We start from the raw sequence: 18,336 nt of genomic DNA on the forward strand, positions 1-18,336 counted from the left end.
CCACAGGGTCAGACACAGCTGAGGTTACAGAGAGGCTTCTCCCACCCTGATAAAGCTCAGTGGGGTCCCAGCCCTGCCCTGTTGAGGCTCTTCCCTCATGCAGAACTTCTCCTTGCTGCCACAGCTGGACCCTGCTCACACTGATCTTCCCAGGGCACTGAAGGGTGAACCACCAGCACCATCAGTTTGATTTCTGCATGGAGGGTTCTCCTGTTGCCTTTCCTGTGCTCTGCATTCCAAAGGGGATTTTCCAGGTATGCCTTTCTCTGCGGTCACGTGAGTCAAGAGCTGCTGCTCTTTTGTGGACATTTAACAGCAGGTAAACAACAGGAACTTCCTGAAAGGGTAAAATGTTGAAGAGTTGAAGGTTATGTCTCAGTTAAAGCCTCTCAGGCGGGTGGGGTTGTTTCCACTGTTTCCCAGCCTGGATGGCTGTGGAGATGGCAGACCTGGATCCAGTTCCAGGCTGAGCAGAGCAGCAGGAAGGTGCTGAGGTTGGATTCTGATTCCCGGCGCTTTCAGTACAAACCTGATGCTGACAGGTACTTGGGAGAGGCTGTCCCACCTCAGGAGGGAGCCCTGAGCACAGCCCTGTCAGAACCATCAAACTCGGGAGCTGTAATTGAACTTTACCCTTTCATTTTTCTAAGCTGATCTCACACCAAGTGATCTCCCTTCAGCTCCCAATATTCTCTCTCACCCCCAGCCCTGGCTGATACCATTAGAATGCAGCTTTTCCTCAAACTGAGGTAACAATCAACAGCTCCAACAGTTCCTGCAAGTCCAGCAGGAAATCCAACTCCCTCATGCCAATGCATGAGCCTGCTTCCAAAACTACCCCTGCATCAGCACTGGGCACTCCCAAGGTAGGTTTCCCACAGAACTAAGGAACTCTGCTCTCTGTACAGGAATTTTATTGAAATCAAGGTCATGTTTTTACACTAATGCCTCAGTGCATCCTCGAGAAGGAAAGGAAGGATTTTCTTTAAAAATTATTGGTACGTAAGACAAGAAATCATCCAAATGAACATGGTAACAGCACGATCCCTAAAACATGCACAGCTGGACCTGGGGCTGCAGGAGCAGGGGCTGCAGGGAGGGCTCTCCAAGCTTTACATTCAGAACAGAAAGAGAAGCAGGTGTCAGTGGCCACTGGCACTTTGTGGGTATCAAGGTCCCATCACCCTTGGTGAGACTTCAGCCCAGCAGGAGCCCAACCCAAAGGAGCCACTGTTCACAGGAGAACTCTTCCCCTGGGCCCTGCTGGGAAGCTCCATGGTCAGTGTCACACGTGGAGGAGCAGCAGAGCCACATCCCCACCCTGCCAGTGTCACCAGGACCCTGCAGCACTGACCTCGTGCTCCAGCTCAGGCACCAGAAGCCTCCCTGGGCCAAAAGCAGATTCCTTCCCACCTGAAGGGTGTTTCTGTTTCTTCCCTGGGAAAGGAGCCCCTCAGCTCCAGCACAGAAGTGCCACCAGCCCTTGCCCAGGCCCCAGCAGCTCCGGCTCCCTCAGCCAGGCCTGGCTGGGGATGGAGATGTGCAGCTGGGACAGAAACAGAGCCCCTGAGCCTGCATTTGGTTACCAGCCTTGGGTTTGGTTTGAAATCCTTCCAGAGGAGAACGTTACCACATCCTCTGGCAGAGCCCTTCTCCCTCAGACCCTGGAGAAAGTCACCAGCCACCAATGCCCTCCAGTTCCAGTGCACACCTTCCAGGAGAAGCACAAGCAGCAGCTCCCTGACACCTCAGCAAGCCAGACTGGCCCCAAATTCACCATAGCCAGTGACAGAATTCTATTCATTGCAGTCCACCCTCCGAAGAGGAGCAGGAGAAATCATCTGTGAGAAAGCAGATCCTGAACTGTGCAACCGTCTCCTTTCCTGTGTCCGTTCAGCCATCAGGGCGGAGATGAGGAAGAAGTGAGGATGAAGAGGCAGCCATTGCACACACTGAGGTGACCCCACAGCCTCCTCCTGCCTGCAGGATCACCTCCAGGAACAGGGAGACGTCCCCAGCAGCAGCACCTCCACCTGTGAGTGCACAAAGCCCAGACCCCATTTGTTGTACCAGGGTGACACCGTGACCGCCCCGTGGAGCAGCACTGAGAGCCACAAGTGGCCAGATGTGGCACCCCAGACCCGCCTGTCCCCGTTAGTTTGGCTCAGCCCACCCCGAACCACCTCTGTGGGACAGCTCCATCCCAGGTGGGACGGCTGCAGCCACTCCTGTCCCCATCCAGGTGCGAAGCCACACGGACACGGGGCCGGCATGCACGGAACCCTCCGGAAGGGTGGCATTGGGACAGCAAAAGGAACACAAAAATCCTTTCAAGTAATTAACCCAGCCCACTCTTGAGGTCACAGCTGCAGGAGCAGCGACCAGCTGGGGCTGTCTGGGTGATAAGGCAAAAAGTCTGAAGTCCTGGAGGGGTGGGAGGTGGGAGGTGGTGACAGGCGGGAGTTTCTCTGGAGGTTCCTTCTTCTCACTCTGCCTCATCTCCGAGTGCCCAGCACCAGCTCCAGTTACTTCTGCACACAGCTGGGCCAGGCCAGCCCACCACACACGGCCGACAGGATGATGTACAGGATCACCTGGCAGGGAGAACGGGAATGCAGGAGGGAATTAGGGATTCCAGCACTCACCAAGTGCCCGCAGCACGCGCCTGGAAACCCCGGATTGTCAGAGCCTCGAGGAAAGTACCACCCTCCTGTCCCTCCACATCGCTGCAGCTGAGAACTGGCCCCATGCAGGAGGTGACAAAGGGCTTCCCACCCTGACCCTGCAGTTGCCCTCCAGCCCCCTCCCCTTGCCCCATCCACAGTCCTTACAGCTGGAGGGGAACTGTCACACCAAAAAAGCCACTTCTGAGTCACAGAACGAGATCCCACCAGGACTGGGGGCTAAGAAGCCACCCCAGCTTGAGCAGGGCACCTCAGCTGCTGCTGGGGCGAGCAGGGGCAGCTGATGGACTCAGTGCTCCCATCTCCTCTCAGAAGGTCACAAAGGTTGGAAAAGACCTCCAGGATCACCGAGCCCAACCTTTGATCAAATCCCACCGTGTCCCAAAGTGCCACAGCCACTCGTTTTCTGAACACCTCCACAGTGACCCCAGCTGGGTTTAACCTCTCTGTAAGGGAATTTTTCCTAACATCCAACCTGAACCCCCCTGATGCAATCTGAGCCCATTTCTGCAGCTGCCTGCGAGAAGAGGCCAACCCCACCTCACCACGACCTCCTCGAGGTGCTTGGAGAGCAAGAAGGTCCCCCCTGAGCCTCCTCTCCTCCAGGCTGAGCCCCCCCAGCCCCTCAGTACTGCAGTACTGATTTCCCAGAGCCTTCCCCCTCTCCTCACACAGGCCCATCAGGACACTCCTTGCCCTGGTTCTGCCCCCCCAGATCCCAGGATAACAGCGTGGGCTCGGTGTTCCCAGGGGCTCAGCAGCTCCAGGCTCCTGTGCTCCACACTTACAATGGACACGATGATGATGACGATGGTGAGCTTGAGGTTCTTCATACACATGGCTCGGGCAAGGTTCCTGCTGGTGGTTTTGAAAGTGACTGACTGCAAGAGAAAACAAGGAAAATCCCAGGATGGGTTGGGTTGGAAGGGACCTAAAGCCCATCCAGTGCCACCCCTGCCGTGGACAGGGCCACCTCCCACTGTCCCAGGGTGTTCCAAGCCTCGTCCAACCTGGCCTTGGGATTCAGGGGCAGCCACAGCTGCTCTGGGCACCCTGTTATGGAGAGCTCGTGCTGGTCCCATTCTGTGTCTCCTCTCTGTTCCCTGCAATTCCACTCATTCAAAACAGGGTTTGGGCACCGAATGACCCCAAATGCCCCCCAGGCTGGGTCAGTGCAGCCATTCCCACATGTTCCCCACACAGCTCAGGGCAGGAGGCACTACCCATGCAAGCAGCCACCCCAGCTGGGATGTGCCAGTTCTCCTACAAACCTCCCTCCACGAGGCTGCAGCAGGCAGGAACCACATCCCTGTGAGCTGCAGTTCTGCCCTGGAGCCCATTCCCAAGGTGGGCAACGTCAGCCCTGGGTCTCCTGGGTCGCTCCCTGCCGGGCTGTGGGACATTCCCACTGCAGGATATTCCATCCTTCCTCTCCCTGTGGTTTCCAAAAGCCAGCACTCCCTGGGACAGCTCCTCCAGGAACTCAGCCCAGCTGCTGAAGGAATTCCAGTCCCTTCCCCTAAAGCTCTCCCTGAGCTTTCACTCCTGCCACCACCTGAGGAGGGGGGAAGGTTTCAACACCTGGGGGCTGCAGGACCCTTCCTGCTGGGTAACTCCAGGCATCTCTGCTGCCCCTCCAAAGCAGGAGGGCTTCCTGACAGCCGTGAGATGTTTGGATCCCCACACAGGAGCTCCTGGCACTCTCCCAGCCTGAGGATTGGATGCCACAGGAGCTGGGCACCAGGCCAGGATGCTGCAGAGGGGATGCTGAGCCAGGGCAGGGGATTCCCAAAGGAAAGACAAAAAGCTTCCAGAGTGCACAGCACTTTACCAGATAACAGTGCTGCAGAATTACATTAATTTGGGGTTTTTTTAAGTCTGCACTTCCGCAGAAACACTCCAAGAAGCTCCAGAGTCTTTAAAGATTATTTAGATGCAACAACTCAAGCTTTTAAAATTTTAAATCAGCCACACTTTCCCTGCTGGGATCAGAACAGCTCCACAGATGCACATTTTCCAGTTTATGTGCACCCAGCTGCCTTCAGGCCAGGCTGCCAGGATGCGTAACTGTGGTTTTATCTCTCCTATCGCTGCAGATAATGAGTGGGGAAGTGGGCACACAGGATGAGGACAGGAATGTGTCACCCTTGGCTGGCTGTGGCACCAGGAGCAAGGGGGAGCTGGATCTTCTCCAAACTGGGATGGATGCAGCTGGGAAACAGCTCAAAGGAGGGGGAAGGATTCCCTGCAAGTCTCGATGCTTCTGTGTCCCTGTAAGTGTCTCCAGGTGCTGTCCCCACCTCCCTGCTCCCTGTGGAGCAGTAACACAACTTCCAGGATCTCCCCACACTCACCGAATCCACGAGATTCTCTGTTTTATCAATCAGCAGCTCCAGCTTCTCTCCTCTTTGTGCCACGAGGTCTGGAGAAAAGAGACAAAGATCCAGCTCTGAAGGTGAAATCCCAGTGCCAAAAGCTGCTCCCAACACCCAACCCCAAGCCAGGAGCTCCTGGCTGCAGTTCCCAGCCTTCCCGGGATAAGCTGGGACTTAGGGAACAGCCTCACATCCCACAGGCTGCATTTGGGGCTGAATCTCGGTCAATTCCAGATCTAATTCTCTATTTTGAGTGGTCAGACTTGTCAACAGCCAAACCCAAAATAAAGGAAGCTGCAGAGAGCATTTCCCAAGGGAAGCAGTACCGATGTTCCGGACCATGATCCCTTTGAGTTCGTCAATCTGGGCTTGTGTCTCTGCCACCTGGTCTGGGCCTCTGCTCTCCGAGTGGTATTTCTGCAACAGAGAACGGGCAGAGAAAACAGGACCCTCAAAAACCAGGAGGCAGGGAAAAGGGGATCCTCAAAAACCAAGCATCAGTGAAAACAGGACCCTCAACAAACCAGGATCCAGTGAAAAGAGGACCTCAACAAACCAGGATCCAGTGAAAAGAGGACCTCAACAAACCAGGATCCAGTGAAAACAGGACCCTCAGCAAACCAGGAGCCAGGGAAGACAGGACCCTCAGCAAACCAACAGTTTGGGAATGCCACACCAGACGTTGCAGGTGGCCAGTGTGAGTGGCCTGACTGCCCTCCCCAAAGGAATGGAGCAGCCAGGAGCCATCCCCCGTCCTGGAGCCATCCCAGAGCTCTCCCCTGCCACCTCCTGGGTCAGCTGAGCACCCACTGACAGCTCTGCTGCTCCCAGCCCCTCTGGTGTTATCCCGAGCACTGCTCCTGTCATCCCTCCCCCTCAACTCCCTTCCCAAGGGACAGGGACCTCTCTCAGACTGCTCCCCCCAGTCTGGGGATCCCGGGGATCCTTTGGTGACTGCACAGCTCGGGGTGGGCGAGAGCAGCACGAGCCAATGCCAGCTTAGAGGAGCCTCAGCGCTGGCAGAACCCAAGGCCCAGGCAGCATCAGGGAGCTGAGCTCTGCTATTCCTGCATGGATTTTAAGTCACTGCTCCATGATCACCCACAGGGCTGCTGAAATCCTGATTTTCTCCTGGATAAGGCTCAGTTTGCATCCCTGACAGCACAGGCAGCCAGTCTGACACTGCCACCTCCAGCTGGGCACTCACACTCATGGTGACAGCACCAAATCCAGCGGCTCCTTCTCCTCAGGGGGAGATTCCCAGGAGGTTTCAGACTGGCCACTGCCAAAGCTGGGCACTGGTTTTACTGGAAGCACAGCCTCCCTTTGCAGGATTATCCGAGTGCTGCACCTGAGCTGGGGCTGGATCTCTGCCTCCCCCTCAGCTTCACACAGGAACCTCCTGGAGAACCATCCCTGCTCCTGCCCCCCTGGGAATGTCAGCCCTCTCATCCCGTGGAATCAGGGAGGGAAGGGCTCTGCCAGCACCCAACTGACACTGGGATCCCAGCAATGTGGAAAAGCTCGGGCAGGCAGCTCCTGCTGTGCTGGGGGGGATGGAAAGGCTGGGATTTTAGAGCAATATCAGCCCCATGGCTCCAAAGACAGCCTGGCTTTTCTGATAAGGCAATTCCAGCTTATTCCAGCCCTGAACAGCTTATCAAGTGCTGAGTCAGCACTGTGGGTAGTTTCAGTCCCCACGTATCAAAGGCTGGAGAGGAAAAGCTCCTTCCCCTCACACAGGAAGTTAATCCCATTCCTTACACACTGGCATTACTGTTCCTCGCTCTCCCTCTGCTGTGGAAGCCAAGGAGCAGCTCCTGGAATGAACTCCCATGACCCTCCCTGCTTCACACCCCCTTCACAGTCCCAAATTCCAGTGCAAACTCCAGGCAGCAGCAGCGCAGGTGCAAATCCTCCCTCAGAGCCCTGGCCTCACCCTGCACCCACCACACAGCTGGGACAGCTGGGAGTCTCCCAGAACTCCTTGGCTGTCCCCCTCCTTCTGCACCTGACACCCCCAAACCTGGCCCTTCCCGTGGGATCAGCAGGAAAACAGCCAAGCCCTCCCTGGAGAACAGCAGAGCACCGAGAGCCTCCCACCCCACAGGCACAGGGCAGGGACAGGCCCCACCATTCCCAGGGCATCCTGGCTTTAATCTCATCTCAAACCCCCCCCAGCCAAGGCCAGGAGGATTGCTGGGGCAAGCTGGGCTGGCAGGGAGCGGCCTGGGGGCTCACCAGCTGTGCAGCCAGCACGGAGGAGAACTCGCTGTTCATGGCGTAGGGCAGGGCGGTCTGCGCGCGGGAGCCGTACGTGGTCTGGAAGCGCTTCTTGATCTCGTTCAGGAACGTGAAGGCTCTGGAGCGCTCAAAGTCCTGGGAACGGAGAGCAGGGAATGCCAGGAGTCCCACAGGGCTGGAGGGGCTGCAGCTGCCAGCTCTGGCTGGCCGTGACACCGGCTCTGGCTGGCCCAGCTGCACTGCTGCTCTCAGCGGAGCTTCTCCTTCAGCACCCCCAGAGCTCAGGAGCACCAGGCAAATCCCACTGGCAGCTGGAATGGCCTCTGCACCACCAACCCAGCACACGGAGAGAGAAACTGGGCAAAGGCAAGGACTTCACCCCAAAACTCACCATCCACAGCAGGGGAAGGTCCCTGCCCGTGGCTGGGGTTGGAGTGGGATGATTTTTAAGGTCCCTCCCAACCCAAACCATGCCACGGCTCTGACTGGAGCTCCAGGCTGAGTTCAAAGCTGTCACTGAGGTTAGAGCAGCTCCGGTGGGACACAAGGCACCTCAGATCAGCCCTCAATAGATCCCAAAATTCCCAAACTCCCCAGAGCCTGCCCGGGCCCAGCAGTGCCCCAAATACTCACATCATCTGTGATGCACAGGTAAATGATCCTGTCCTGGCAGATGTAGTGGAACAGGTAACTGCAGGGAATTGAAGGAACAAAAGGTCATTGCAAGCTGCCACAGGACTCATTTTCCAGGAGCCACTGCTGCCTCTGGGGCCTTTGGGGGCTGGGAAGAGAAAATCCCAGTTTTCCTACAGAGCTGGCACAGGTGCCAACATGTGCCAGGTAAATGTCCAGGTGTGGATCTACCCTGTATCACCTACCCTGGCACAGGTTTCTGCCCTGAAGGTCTGTTCCCATAAAAAAGTTCCAAAATCCTACAAGTCTCCTGGAAGGAGGGAGGTGAAACTGGTCTGGTACCACCTTGGAGACTCCTCAGAGAGTCCAAGAAGGATCCCAACAGCAGAGAGAGAGCAACCCCAAGAATTCCTGGTGCCAGAGGGCTCCTTTTCTCTGGAGATTTATACAAAAGACACAGAGGTTCTTCTTAAAAAGAAAAGGAACTCCTCAAATGAATTTCAGGAGTTCAAAGTAACTCAAGTTTTTCCTGTTTCAGAACAGGGTAAACGACCTTGGATGGAATCCAGGGAGTTTTCCAGCCTATGGGCTGGGACCCTGGTGAGGCAGAGGATCCCTGGGAGACTCCAGACAGGAGGAACAACTCCAGGTGCTCACTGAGCTTCACAACCCTCACATTCTGCCCAGTTACCTCTAAAAATGCACTCCAGCTCTCCTCAAACTCAGCTCTGCAGTTGGCTGACAGCACTGAAGGCAAAGTCCTTTCCTTTCACTGAAAGGAAATCCCAGCAGCAGAGAAAAGCTGCAGCACCCAAGGTGTGTCTGACTCCAGGGCAGGCACTGCCTCCAGAACATCTCCCACAGGGACTGCCTGTGCTCCCGAGGCAGGGGAGGACGTGGGAAGCCCATTCCCATCTCCTGCGTCCTCAGAACAGCTCTGACACAACAGCTTGGGCACCAGAGAGGATCCAGCCATGCTCCCAATTCCAAAAAAAGAGCTGGAATGGGCTCCAGCACCTCTAAATTTGTTTTTTTCCGTGGCTTTTTTAGTTTGTTCCTGTTGACTCACCCGCTTCCCACGTGCAGGAAGTCCCAGGTGATGAAGGAGCTTATCCCTGTCCTACCAACACTGACCAAGGGTTCAGAGAGCTGGAAAAATCCCAGGAAAAACCCCTCTGTCCTGCAGAGTGGCTTTGGGGCAGCTCAGGATGACCCCACGTGATCTGTGAGCACAGCTTGTCCCACAGGCCCCGGGATCCACACGCAGCCCAAGCTGGGTGACAGTTTTACCTAAGGCCACGTTCAAGCCTCAGAAAATCCAGGGAAAGCTCCCACGAGCCAAACTCCAAAGATTCCACAGCTGGGCACCCTCCAGCCCACTTTGGAATTGCATAAAAAGAGGGAACTTGATTTTGTACCAACTGCCTTGTGCTGCTGCTGGAGCTGAACTCAAATCCTGGTGATGCTGCAAAGCTCTGGGGGACAAAAGGCACATTCCACCAAGCGGGAATTTGGATGGAAAAAAAATCCAGAACTACAGAAAAACCCCCAGACACACTCAGGTTATTGCTGTCCTCGTGCATCCCCAGCAGTGTCCCCCAGACCCAAAGGAGAGGCTCACTCACTTGCCATGGGAATAGGTCAGTTTGTTGTTCTCGGACGGGATTTTGGCCAGGATCTGCTCCGTCACCTCCAGGAAGTTCCCTCCACACCAGGCGTGCTTGGCCAGGATGGTGGTGCCCCTGGCCACGAGAGCGAACAGGATGGCCATGGCTCCTCTCCTGCTGGGGGACACAACAGGGCTCAGCTCAGGAGCTGGGCACGGGGACCTGCAGGGTGGCACCGGGACCTGCAGGGTGGCACAGGGACCTGCAGGGTGGCACCGGGACCTGCAGGGTGGCACTGGGACCTGCAGGGTGGCACAGGGACCTGCAGGGTGGCACCGGGACCTGCAGGGTGGCACGGGGACCTGTAGGGTGGCACCGGGACCTGCAGGGTGGCACTGGGACCTGCAGGGTGGCACCGGGACCTGTAGGGTGGCACCGGGACCTGTAGGGTGGCACGGGGACCTGCAGGGTGGCACGGGGACCTGTAGGGTGGCACGGGGACCTGCAGGGTGGCCCCTGGCACTGGGACCTGCAGGGTGACCCCTGGCACAGGGACAAGGACGTGGCCAGGACTCAGACAGGACTCCACGACCACAAAGTTCTCTCATTTCTCCTTTTAGGTTCTGCTCAGGACGACACCAAACCCTCTAGAAGGAGGGGTTTTTATCACCACCGTGCCCTGCACTCGGTGATCCCACCGAGAACTCCCCCTGCCTTGTTCCCACCTGGATTTCTACCTGTTAGTGCCCTTCTGTTTTGCTCTTCAGCTGACCTTTAAGTTCTTCTTTGCTCATTCCTGGCAAAGCTGCCCCTGCCCAGCTCTGGAGCACAAAGGAAGTGCTGGTGACACAGCTGTGACACAGCCCAGGGCTCTGACTGCTCCCAGACTGCCCCAAAATCACTGCCCCGAGCTCAGTCCCACCAGAACATTCCCTTCCATGATCCAGATGCTCCCAGGGTGTGTTCCCTTGGGATTGCTGTAAAAGCTCACGATCCGCCCAGCTCAAAGCAGGCAGAACCTCTGCAAACGGATCCTTTATCCTCAGCTGCACGTGGATCCACCTGGCCAGGGCACAGAGAGCTGGGAAGGACGAGAGAAGGTTGGGTGGACACCTCAGAGCCCCTTCCAGTGCCTGGAAGGGCGGACAAGGAAGCAGGAGATGGACTCTGCATCAGGAACTGCAGTGACAGGACAAGGCAGAACAGCTTCCAACTGAAAGAAGGAAATTCAGGGCGGATATACGGAAGAAACTGTTCCTGGGAGGGTGGTGAAGCACACAGGGTGCCCAGAGAAGCTGGGGCTGCCCTGGATCCCTGGCAGTGTCCAAGGCCAGGCTGGACATTGGGGCTGGGAGCAGCTTGGGACAGTGGGAGGTGTCGGGGTTGGAACTGGATGAGCTCTAAGCTCCCTTCCAACCCAAACCCAAACTGTGGGGCTCCATCGGTCTCCAGAGCTGGAGGAACATCCCTGCTGCCACAGACAGGGACGCTCTTAATCAGCTCAAGTATCAGCACATTAATCTACTGCCAGGGCCAGATCTAACACATGGAGCACATGCCAGAGCCCAGCTGCGACAGCTGCCCCGCTCATCCCACACATCCATAAGCCTCTTTTCTGCTTAGGAAGGGCTTAGGACAACTTTGGACCCTGCAAAACCCAAAAATCTCATTTTTCACTTTGCACTTAGGCCCTGTTTACCGCCTGCTCTGTTCTGTGCCTCGAAGCATCTGGAAAGATCACAGACCTGTCCCAAATGCCCCAGGACACCTCTGGGAGCAGCCACAGAGCAGGAGCATTGGTTGAGCTTCTGGATCCGAGCACAGGCCGTGCCCAGCCAGACTTTCCATCCCCCTGGGCACTGCCTGATGGGAATTAGGGATCTCTCCTGGATTAACGTGAAGGGAGGTCCCAGCAGGGCTCACCTGGGCACTCTGAGCTCCACAGACCCAGGCTCAGCCAGCACCAACCAGGGCACCTCCAAACCTCCCACAGGTCTGAGCCTGGCATTGGAGGGGAAAAGGAGAAAGCCATGGATTTATCCACAGGACAGACTCCACACACCCAGCTGGCAGCACTGCCAAGGGAACAGAACCATGGAATGGTTTGGGTTGGGAGGGCCCTCAAGACCATGCCCATGGCAGGGACACCTTCCACTGTCCCAGGCTGCTCCAAGCCCTGTCCAACCCCGCCTTGGACACTGCCAGGGATCCAGGGGCAGCCACAGCTGCTCTGGCTGTTGGGGTTGACCTTCTGTGAGCTGCATTTAGTGGGACTTATCCACAGTTTAGTTTTCTTTCATCCTCATAAACTTGCTGGGTCTGGTTTCTGCCTTGGCTGCTCTTCAGGTGGAGGTGGTGGCTCCTGCAGGAAGCTTCCAAGGAATTGCTTATTCCCTCATGTTTCAGCTCTGAGTAATCTCCCCTTTGGATCATTTTCAGGTCGAAATGCTCCTGTCTTAAATAATATCATAAGCTAACTATCCCCAGGGAATTCCCTGCACCCTCCTGGCCCTCCAGATCCACTGGACACAGAGGCTTTGGCCAGCCCAGGGCTGCCCCAGGCCCGTGGAGCAACACCAGGGCACGGCCTGGAATCACAACCACCACTAAGCCTCTTGAGCAATCCAGTGCCTGCTCCTGCAGTCACCCAGCAGCAACAGAAAGGAGCAGCCGTACCAGAAAACACCTCCCCAAAGCTTCCCCCTGCCCTGCAAGGACCAGCTAACCTCAGGGCTGGTTCCCCAAGCAGAACAATCGAGCAGAACAATCGCAGCCTCACACCGAGCACTGGGAAGGGCTTTAGACCATTCCCTCAAGTCTCTGTGCTTCCAATACCGGATATTCACAGAGCTCCCACCCCAGGGGACGCTTCAGCAGCAGCACGGAGGAGACACTCGCTGCCACTGCAGGATCCCACAGTCCTCAACTCCCGGAGTTCATGGCTCTCACCTCCCTGGATTCACAGCCCTCGTCTCCCCAAATTCAGACCTCAACTCCCCACATTCACAGCCCTCTGCTCCCCAAGTTCACACTCCTAACTCCCCAAATTCCTGGCCCTCGCTGTAGTCAGGACACAGGAGCCCCGTGCTCTGCAGGAACACCAGCCCCAGCTCTGAGCAGAGCAGGTTAAAGGAAGTAAAAGAGATTAGCAAGGAGCGGTTTTGTCCCTGAGCAGCCCCGTACCAGTCGTGTTAGTAACACAAAGCTGTTAAACTGCTGGAGAACGTCCCTCCTCAGCAGTTACAGGAGTCAGGAGTGAAACCCACTTAAATCAACCCCTTTGCAGAGCTGTTTGCTATCTAAACTTACAATATTACACAGCTGGAAGCAGCCGAGATCAAACCTTCCAAAAAGACACTGCGAGATGCACGAGCTGCTGTCTGAGGTCCCTCTGGGGATTTAACTGAAGGATCCTGGAAACACAGAAGGGTTTGGGTTAGAGGGACCCTGAAGCCCATCCAGTGCCACCCTTGCCATGGGCAGGGACACCTCCCACTGTCCCAGGCTGCTCCCAGCCCCAATGTCCAGCCTGGCCTTGGGCACTGCCAGGGATCCAGGGGCAGCCCCAGCTGCTCTGGGCACCCTGTGCCAGGGCCTGCCCACCCTCCCAAGGAACAATTCCTTCCCAATACTAGGGCACAGAAAAAAGGCACAGAAAAACCTCTTAAGCAACACCAGAAACACAGGCTCAGTCTCCAACAAGATGTTTAAAACTCCTGTAAGGATGATTTACTGTTTTCCAGTGGCTCTTGCGGCCCAGAAGATTCACAGCTCAGTGCCACTGAGGAGGTCCCTGCCTGTGCTTCCAGAAATCCTTACAGAAAGCAAAGGGCACCTCGCTGCTGTTTAAGCACCCAACAAGGGGAGGTGTTGCAACCCAGCGAGTTGCAAACTGCTGCAATAAAGAGATCGTTTGAGCAGGGTGAGCTCAGCAGAAAGCAGCCCAGGCTTCCCTTTAACCTCTGCTGGGCAGCTGGAAAAATCATTATTTCATTACAGAATATTCCAACGTGAAGCCCTGGGGTTCTCCTGTTCATTTTGAGCCTGAGAATTGTGACATTCGTGCTCCAGCTCATCTCAAGTTCAGCTTCAAGATCACAGAGTTTATCAGGTTCCCCCAGTGCACCACCAAGGAAATTAATCCACGTGGTCTTCCAGACCCATCACCCTTCCTGGAAGCAGCATTACAGGGTTTGGAGGGGGGCAAGGACACAGAACACGACGGTGATGAGGTCAGCAGCTCTTTAGAGAGGGAACACGTGCACCCCAAAGCACGGAATCAGGGAATTGTGAAGGTTGGAAAAGCCCCCCAAGACCATCAAGTCCAACCATTCCCCAGCACTGCCGAGGCCACCCAACCCCTGTCCCCAAGTGCCACATCCACGCGGCTTTTAAACCCCTCCAGGGACGGGCACTCCGCCCCTGCCCCGGGCAGCTGTGCCAGGGCTGGACAGCCCTTCCCAGGCCAGAATGTTCCCAATATCCCACCTAAAGCTCCCTGGCACAGCTACATCCTGCCATCCTGTCACTGCTCGCCGGGAGCAGAGCCCATCCCCCTACAGCCTCCCCGCACCCCCGTGATGAATGAATGAATGAACTAATTAAACCACGCAGTGCTACATCCTCCCCGACACCGTCCACTCCCAGACACGCCAGTAACACACCAGTAGCACACCAGTAACACACCAGTAGCACACCAGCAGCACCTCAATAACACGGCGGGAATACATCGGTAACACCCCAGTAATAGGCCAGTAACACACTAATAACACACCAGTAACACACTAACACACCAGTAACACGGCAGTAACACACCAGTAAGACGGCAGTAACACACCAGTAACACACTAATAACAAACCAGTAACACACTAATAACAAACCAGTAACACACCAGTAACACCCCAGTAAGACACTAATAACGCACCAGTAACACACCAGTAACACGGCAATAACACATCAGTAACATGGCAATAATACATCAATAACACACCAGTAACACACTAATAACACACCAATAACACGGCAATAACACACCAGTAACACGGCTGTAACACCCCAGTAACACCCCAGTAACCCCCAGTAACCCCCGCAGCCCCGCTGTGTCCCCCGGGCCCGTCCCCGCTCCCAGCCCGCTCCCGGTGCCGAGCGCGGCCTCCTCCCGCCGGCAGCGCCTCCGGGGGCCGGGGCCGGGGCCGGAGCTGTGCCCGGCCAGACCCCCACACCCACCCCCATCCCCACCGCCCAGCCCGGGCCCCGCGGCCGCCCCGGGGCCCCCGAGCCCCCCGCGCTCACCGGCGCTCCCGGGCCCCCCGGCCCCGCTGCGGCCCCGCCCGGCCCGGCCCGGCCCCGACGCGTTTCCGGCCGCGGGGCCGCCGGGAGCCCCGGAGCGGCGGGGCCCGAGCGCAGCCATGGCCGGCACCGGCGGCGGGCCCGCGCTGGAAACCGTGAGGGGGCACGGGGGATCGGGACTGGGGATGGGATCGGGAACGGCAGCGGGAACGGGGGACGCCGCTCGCTCCCTGACAGGAGGTGGAGCGGAGGGCCCGGGCTCTGCTCCCGGGGAGAAGCAGCCTCACGTTGTGCCCCGGGAGGGTGAGAGGGGGTATCAGGGGAAATTCCTTCGTGGAAAGGGCTGTCCAGCCCTGGCACAGCTGCCCGGGGCAGGGGCGGAGTGCCCACCCCTGGAGGGGTTTAAAAGCCGCGTGGATGTGGCGCCTGGGGACAGGGGTTAGGGTGGCCCGGTAGTGCTGGGGAATGGTTGGACTCGGTGGTCTTGGGGGGCTTTTCCAACCTAAATGATTCCGTCACTCCCAAGCCTGACTTAGCGGTAGGGCACCGTCCCGCGGGGTGGGGTGGCATCGGCATCAGCATCAGCACAAACCGAGTCGGGATGGCTCCAAGGGACACCCCGCTCTGCAGGTCGCCCTTGGCCACATCCCGGGGCTGGTGCCTCATGCCGGCAGTGGGAAACAGCCCGGATCCCTGTGCTCCCACCCTGGTGCTCCATCCCACCGGGCTTTCCCTCCGTTGCTGCATCTAAACCCCTCAGGTGTCACCCCCAGCCCACCCCGGGACACCGCGGGGCTTTCCCTGGCATGGAGTGGCCACGGTGTCCGTGGTCTGCAGGGAATGAGGCTGAGGACAGCAAGGAACCTTTTAGCTCAGTTTAATGGAGTTCAGGGTTTCGAGGTCATCCTGTGGGGAGCACCAGCAGGTGGAGGTCAGGACTAAGCTGGTTTAAAACTAGGTGGAATTCTGGAGCTTTCCCTCTTGTCTGAAGGTGTTTTGGTCCCACAGCAGCCCCAGAGGTGGCTCAGCCAGACTTCCCAGTTACTCTGGGAAGCTGAGCACAGGAGCAGATCCTCACCCTTCAGGTGTCCCTGACTCCAGGGAGGTTACAGCTCCTCTTCTCTTCCCACTGGTGACAGATCCAGGCGGATGGGACGGACGGGAATTGTGTCACGTTTGTGCTGCACGACGAGGATCACACCCTGGGCAACTCCCTGCGCTACATGGTCATGAAGAAGTGAGTGTGGCCTCTGAGGGACCTCCATGCCCTGCTCTGACCTTCTCCTTCCTGATCCACGCCTCAGCTGTCGCTGGGATGAGGCAGACGACCCCAAATCCCCTCTGTGCACGCCCTTCGAGCCTTTGTGTCAGACATGGAACCCACCTGCTGCTCCTCCTTTTCTCTGTGCTGTGTCAGGACCTTGAGAGCACCAGCAGCTCCTAAAGGGCCTGACCAGCCTCTCCTGAGCCTCCACCCACACCCTCCCCTGCCCAGGAGCCCCAGTTAAGCTCAGCCCAGGGCTTTCAGTCCTTCCTGAGCTGCTGGAGGAGTAACTGGGTCATGGACTCCACTTGCTGTGGATTCCCCATCCCTGGCAGTGTCCCTGGCCGGGTTGGACGGGGCTTGGAGCAGCCTGGGACAGTGGAAGGTGTCCCTGCCCATGGCAGGGGTGGAATGAGATGGGCTTTAAGGTCCCTCTGATAAATCACTGTGACAACACAAAAGAAGCTGCTGGCCAGGGCAGGGGCTCTTCCTGCTGGGGGCCAAAGCTCCAGCACCCAGCTCAGCTGGAGGGAGAGGCCCTGCAACGCCTTGGGAACTCCTCCAGTGCCCTGGACCACTCAGCCTCTTCCACCCAGCAGAGCAGCAGCAGGTTGGGTTACAGGGAGAACCCCAAGCACCCAGGATCCCACGTTTGGATCTGCAGGGCTGGCACTGCTCTGCTGTGGTGCCAGCACGGTGCCAGCTGTGTCTTTGCCCTGCAGAGCTCCAGCTCAGTTCAGGCGAGATGGGTGTGAGGGAATAAGGTCACACAGGGAGTTTCCCCTCAGCACATCTCTCCCCTCAGTCATTCTAGAAATATCCAGAGCCCCAGCAGGTGTGGGGTGCCCCAAGCCTCTGACTTCCCCGGGATGTGCCGTGGATTGCCTGGGTTTCACTGCTCCCTCTCCTCTCTGCCCTCCCACAGCCCTGACGTGGAGTTCTGTGGCTACTGCATCACCCACCCCTCAGAAAGCAAGATCAACTTCAGGATCCAGACCAGAGGTGAGGCTGGGGCTGTCCCTCCATGTCTGGGGCCCTGTTCTCAGGCCAGCTTCCTACCAGGAGTCCATTAAATAAAGAAGAGCCCTTTCCCCTGCCCTCTGCCAGGCACTGCAGTGCTGAGCCCCTGTGCTGAGCCTCACAGGCTGCTCACAGAATTCTGCTCCAGCAGCTCTGCCTCCAGGCACCTGGGCTGGCTGGGAGCAGCCCTGGCACCCCGAGCTGTGGGGCTGGGGAGGTGGCACACACCTGGGGAGGTGAGGACTGCCCTTGGGAAGCCGCCTCCCATGTCCCTAATCCATCTTTTCCTGCCTTTTCCCAAAGGGACCCTTCCTGCTGTGGAGCCGTTCAGGAAAGGGCTGAACGACCTGATGGGAGTTTGCCAACACGTGCTCAACACCTTTGAGGTGAGACATTCCTGGGGGGCTCTGGGTCTGTTCTGGCCCTTGGGCCACTCCTGGGGGGCTCTGGGTCTGTTCTGGCCCTTGGGCCATTCCTGGGGGGGCTCTGGGTCTGTTCTGGCCCTTGGGCCATTCCTGGGGAGCTCCGGGTCTGTTCTGGCCCTTGATCGCAGAGAGGGGAGGCTGAGCCTGTGTTGGAGACACCTCTGGCAGGAGAACCTGGGAGTTTTTTGGGACAGGCTCTGCCTGATCCATGGCGTGGCCTGGCTCCCTTTCCCCCAGTCACTTCCAAAGGCACCTGGAGCTCTGGCAGAGCTTCCCAGGCTCCGGGCAGAGGAGTCCCAGCACAGCAAGGGGGTGGCTCTGTGCTCCACAAGTCACTCAGGGACATGTTGGTGACATTTGTCCTTTGCTCTTGTTTCAGAGGAGCATGAAGGAGTTCAGGGCACAGAAGGAGGAGGAGATGCAGTAGCCTTTGGGATGTCCATGGATGTGTAACCTCTGTGTGTTGAATTCCCTGTGTCCAAGGGAAGATTTTTTTTTGGTTGGTTTTTTTTTATGACTTCGATGCAAAATGTATTTTCTTTAATAATAAAGTTTATTAATTTAGATGCTGCAGAGCTGACACTGTGTCCTGCTCAGCACAGGGATGGAAGGTCATAGAACATGGACACAGATTGCTCCACAGATTGGGAAATTTATGGAAAATGGGCTGGTCTTGATATTCCTCAGTCTCTGTTTTCCTTGAAACCCATTTGTCTTTATGATTTATTTGCAAAACATTTACATTTCAGTGAAAGTTAAGCTAAAAAATCCACCCCGACACCTGGAAAATGTTT

General features: G+C 57.1%; 2 protein-coding genes across 4 annotated transcripts; one reads left to right on the forward strand and one right to left on the reverse strand.

Moving 5' to 3' along the window:
- Window positions 1-897: 897 nt before the first annotated feature.
- On the reverse strand, window positions 898-14,872 carry VAMP7 (vesicle associated membrane protein 7). Of its 3 annotated transcripts, XM_039571995.1 has the most exons (10): window positions 14,837-14,872; window positions 12,853-12,956; window positions 9,562-9,717; window positions 7,937-7,994; window positions 7,301-7,438; window positions 5,386-5,476; window positions 5,039-5,106; window positions 3,473-3,565; window positions 2,490-2,594; window positions 898-2,033 (listed from the first exon to the last, which is right to left on the reverse strand). In XM_039571995.1, exons 3-9 carry the CDS (start codon window positions 9,705-9,707, stop codon window positions 2,526-2,528), a joined length of 663 nt encoding a protein of 220 aa, XP_039427929.1. In that variant the 5' UTR covers window positions 9,708-9,717; window positions 12,853-12,956; window positions 14,837-14,872; the 3' UTR covers window positions 898-2,033; window positions 2,490-2,525. The 3 variants fall into 3 exon arrangements, with proteins under 3 accessions (XP_039427929.1, XP_039427927.1, XP_039427928.1); XM_039571993.1 differs by having other exon boundaries at window positions 898-2,594; XM_039571994.1 differs by having other exon boundaries at window positions 898-2,594; window positions 9,562-9,720.
- A 46-nt stretch (window positions 14,873-14,918) lies between these two features.
- Window positions 14,919-18,106, forward strand: LOC104691703 (DNA-directed RNA polymerases I and III subunit RPAC2-like). Its single transcript, XM_039572247.1, has 5 exons — window positions 14,919-14,988; window positions 15,973-16,070; window positions 17,023-17,099; window positions 17,421-17,503; window positions 17,922-18,106. Exons 1-5 carry the CDS (start codon window positions 14,953-14,955, stop codon window positions 17,967-17,969), a joined length of 342 nt encoding a protein of 113 aa, XP_039428181.1. The 5' UTR covers window positions 14,919-14,952; the 3' UTR covers window positions 17,970-18,106.
- Window positions 18,107-18,336: the final 230 nt, after the last annotated feature.

Source organism: Corvus cornix, chromosome 4A, assembly GCF_000738735.6.
Source record: "Corvus cornix cornix isolate S_Up_H32 chromosome 4A, ASM73873v5, whole genome shotgun sequence".
Taxonomy (NCBI): Eukaryota; Metazoa; Chordata; class Aves; order Passeriformes; family Corvidae; genus Corvus; species Corvus cornix.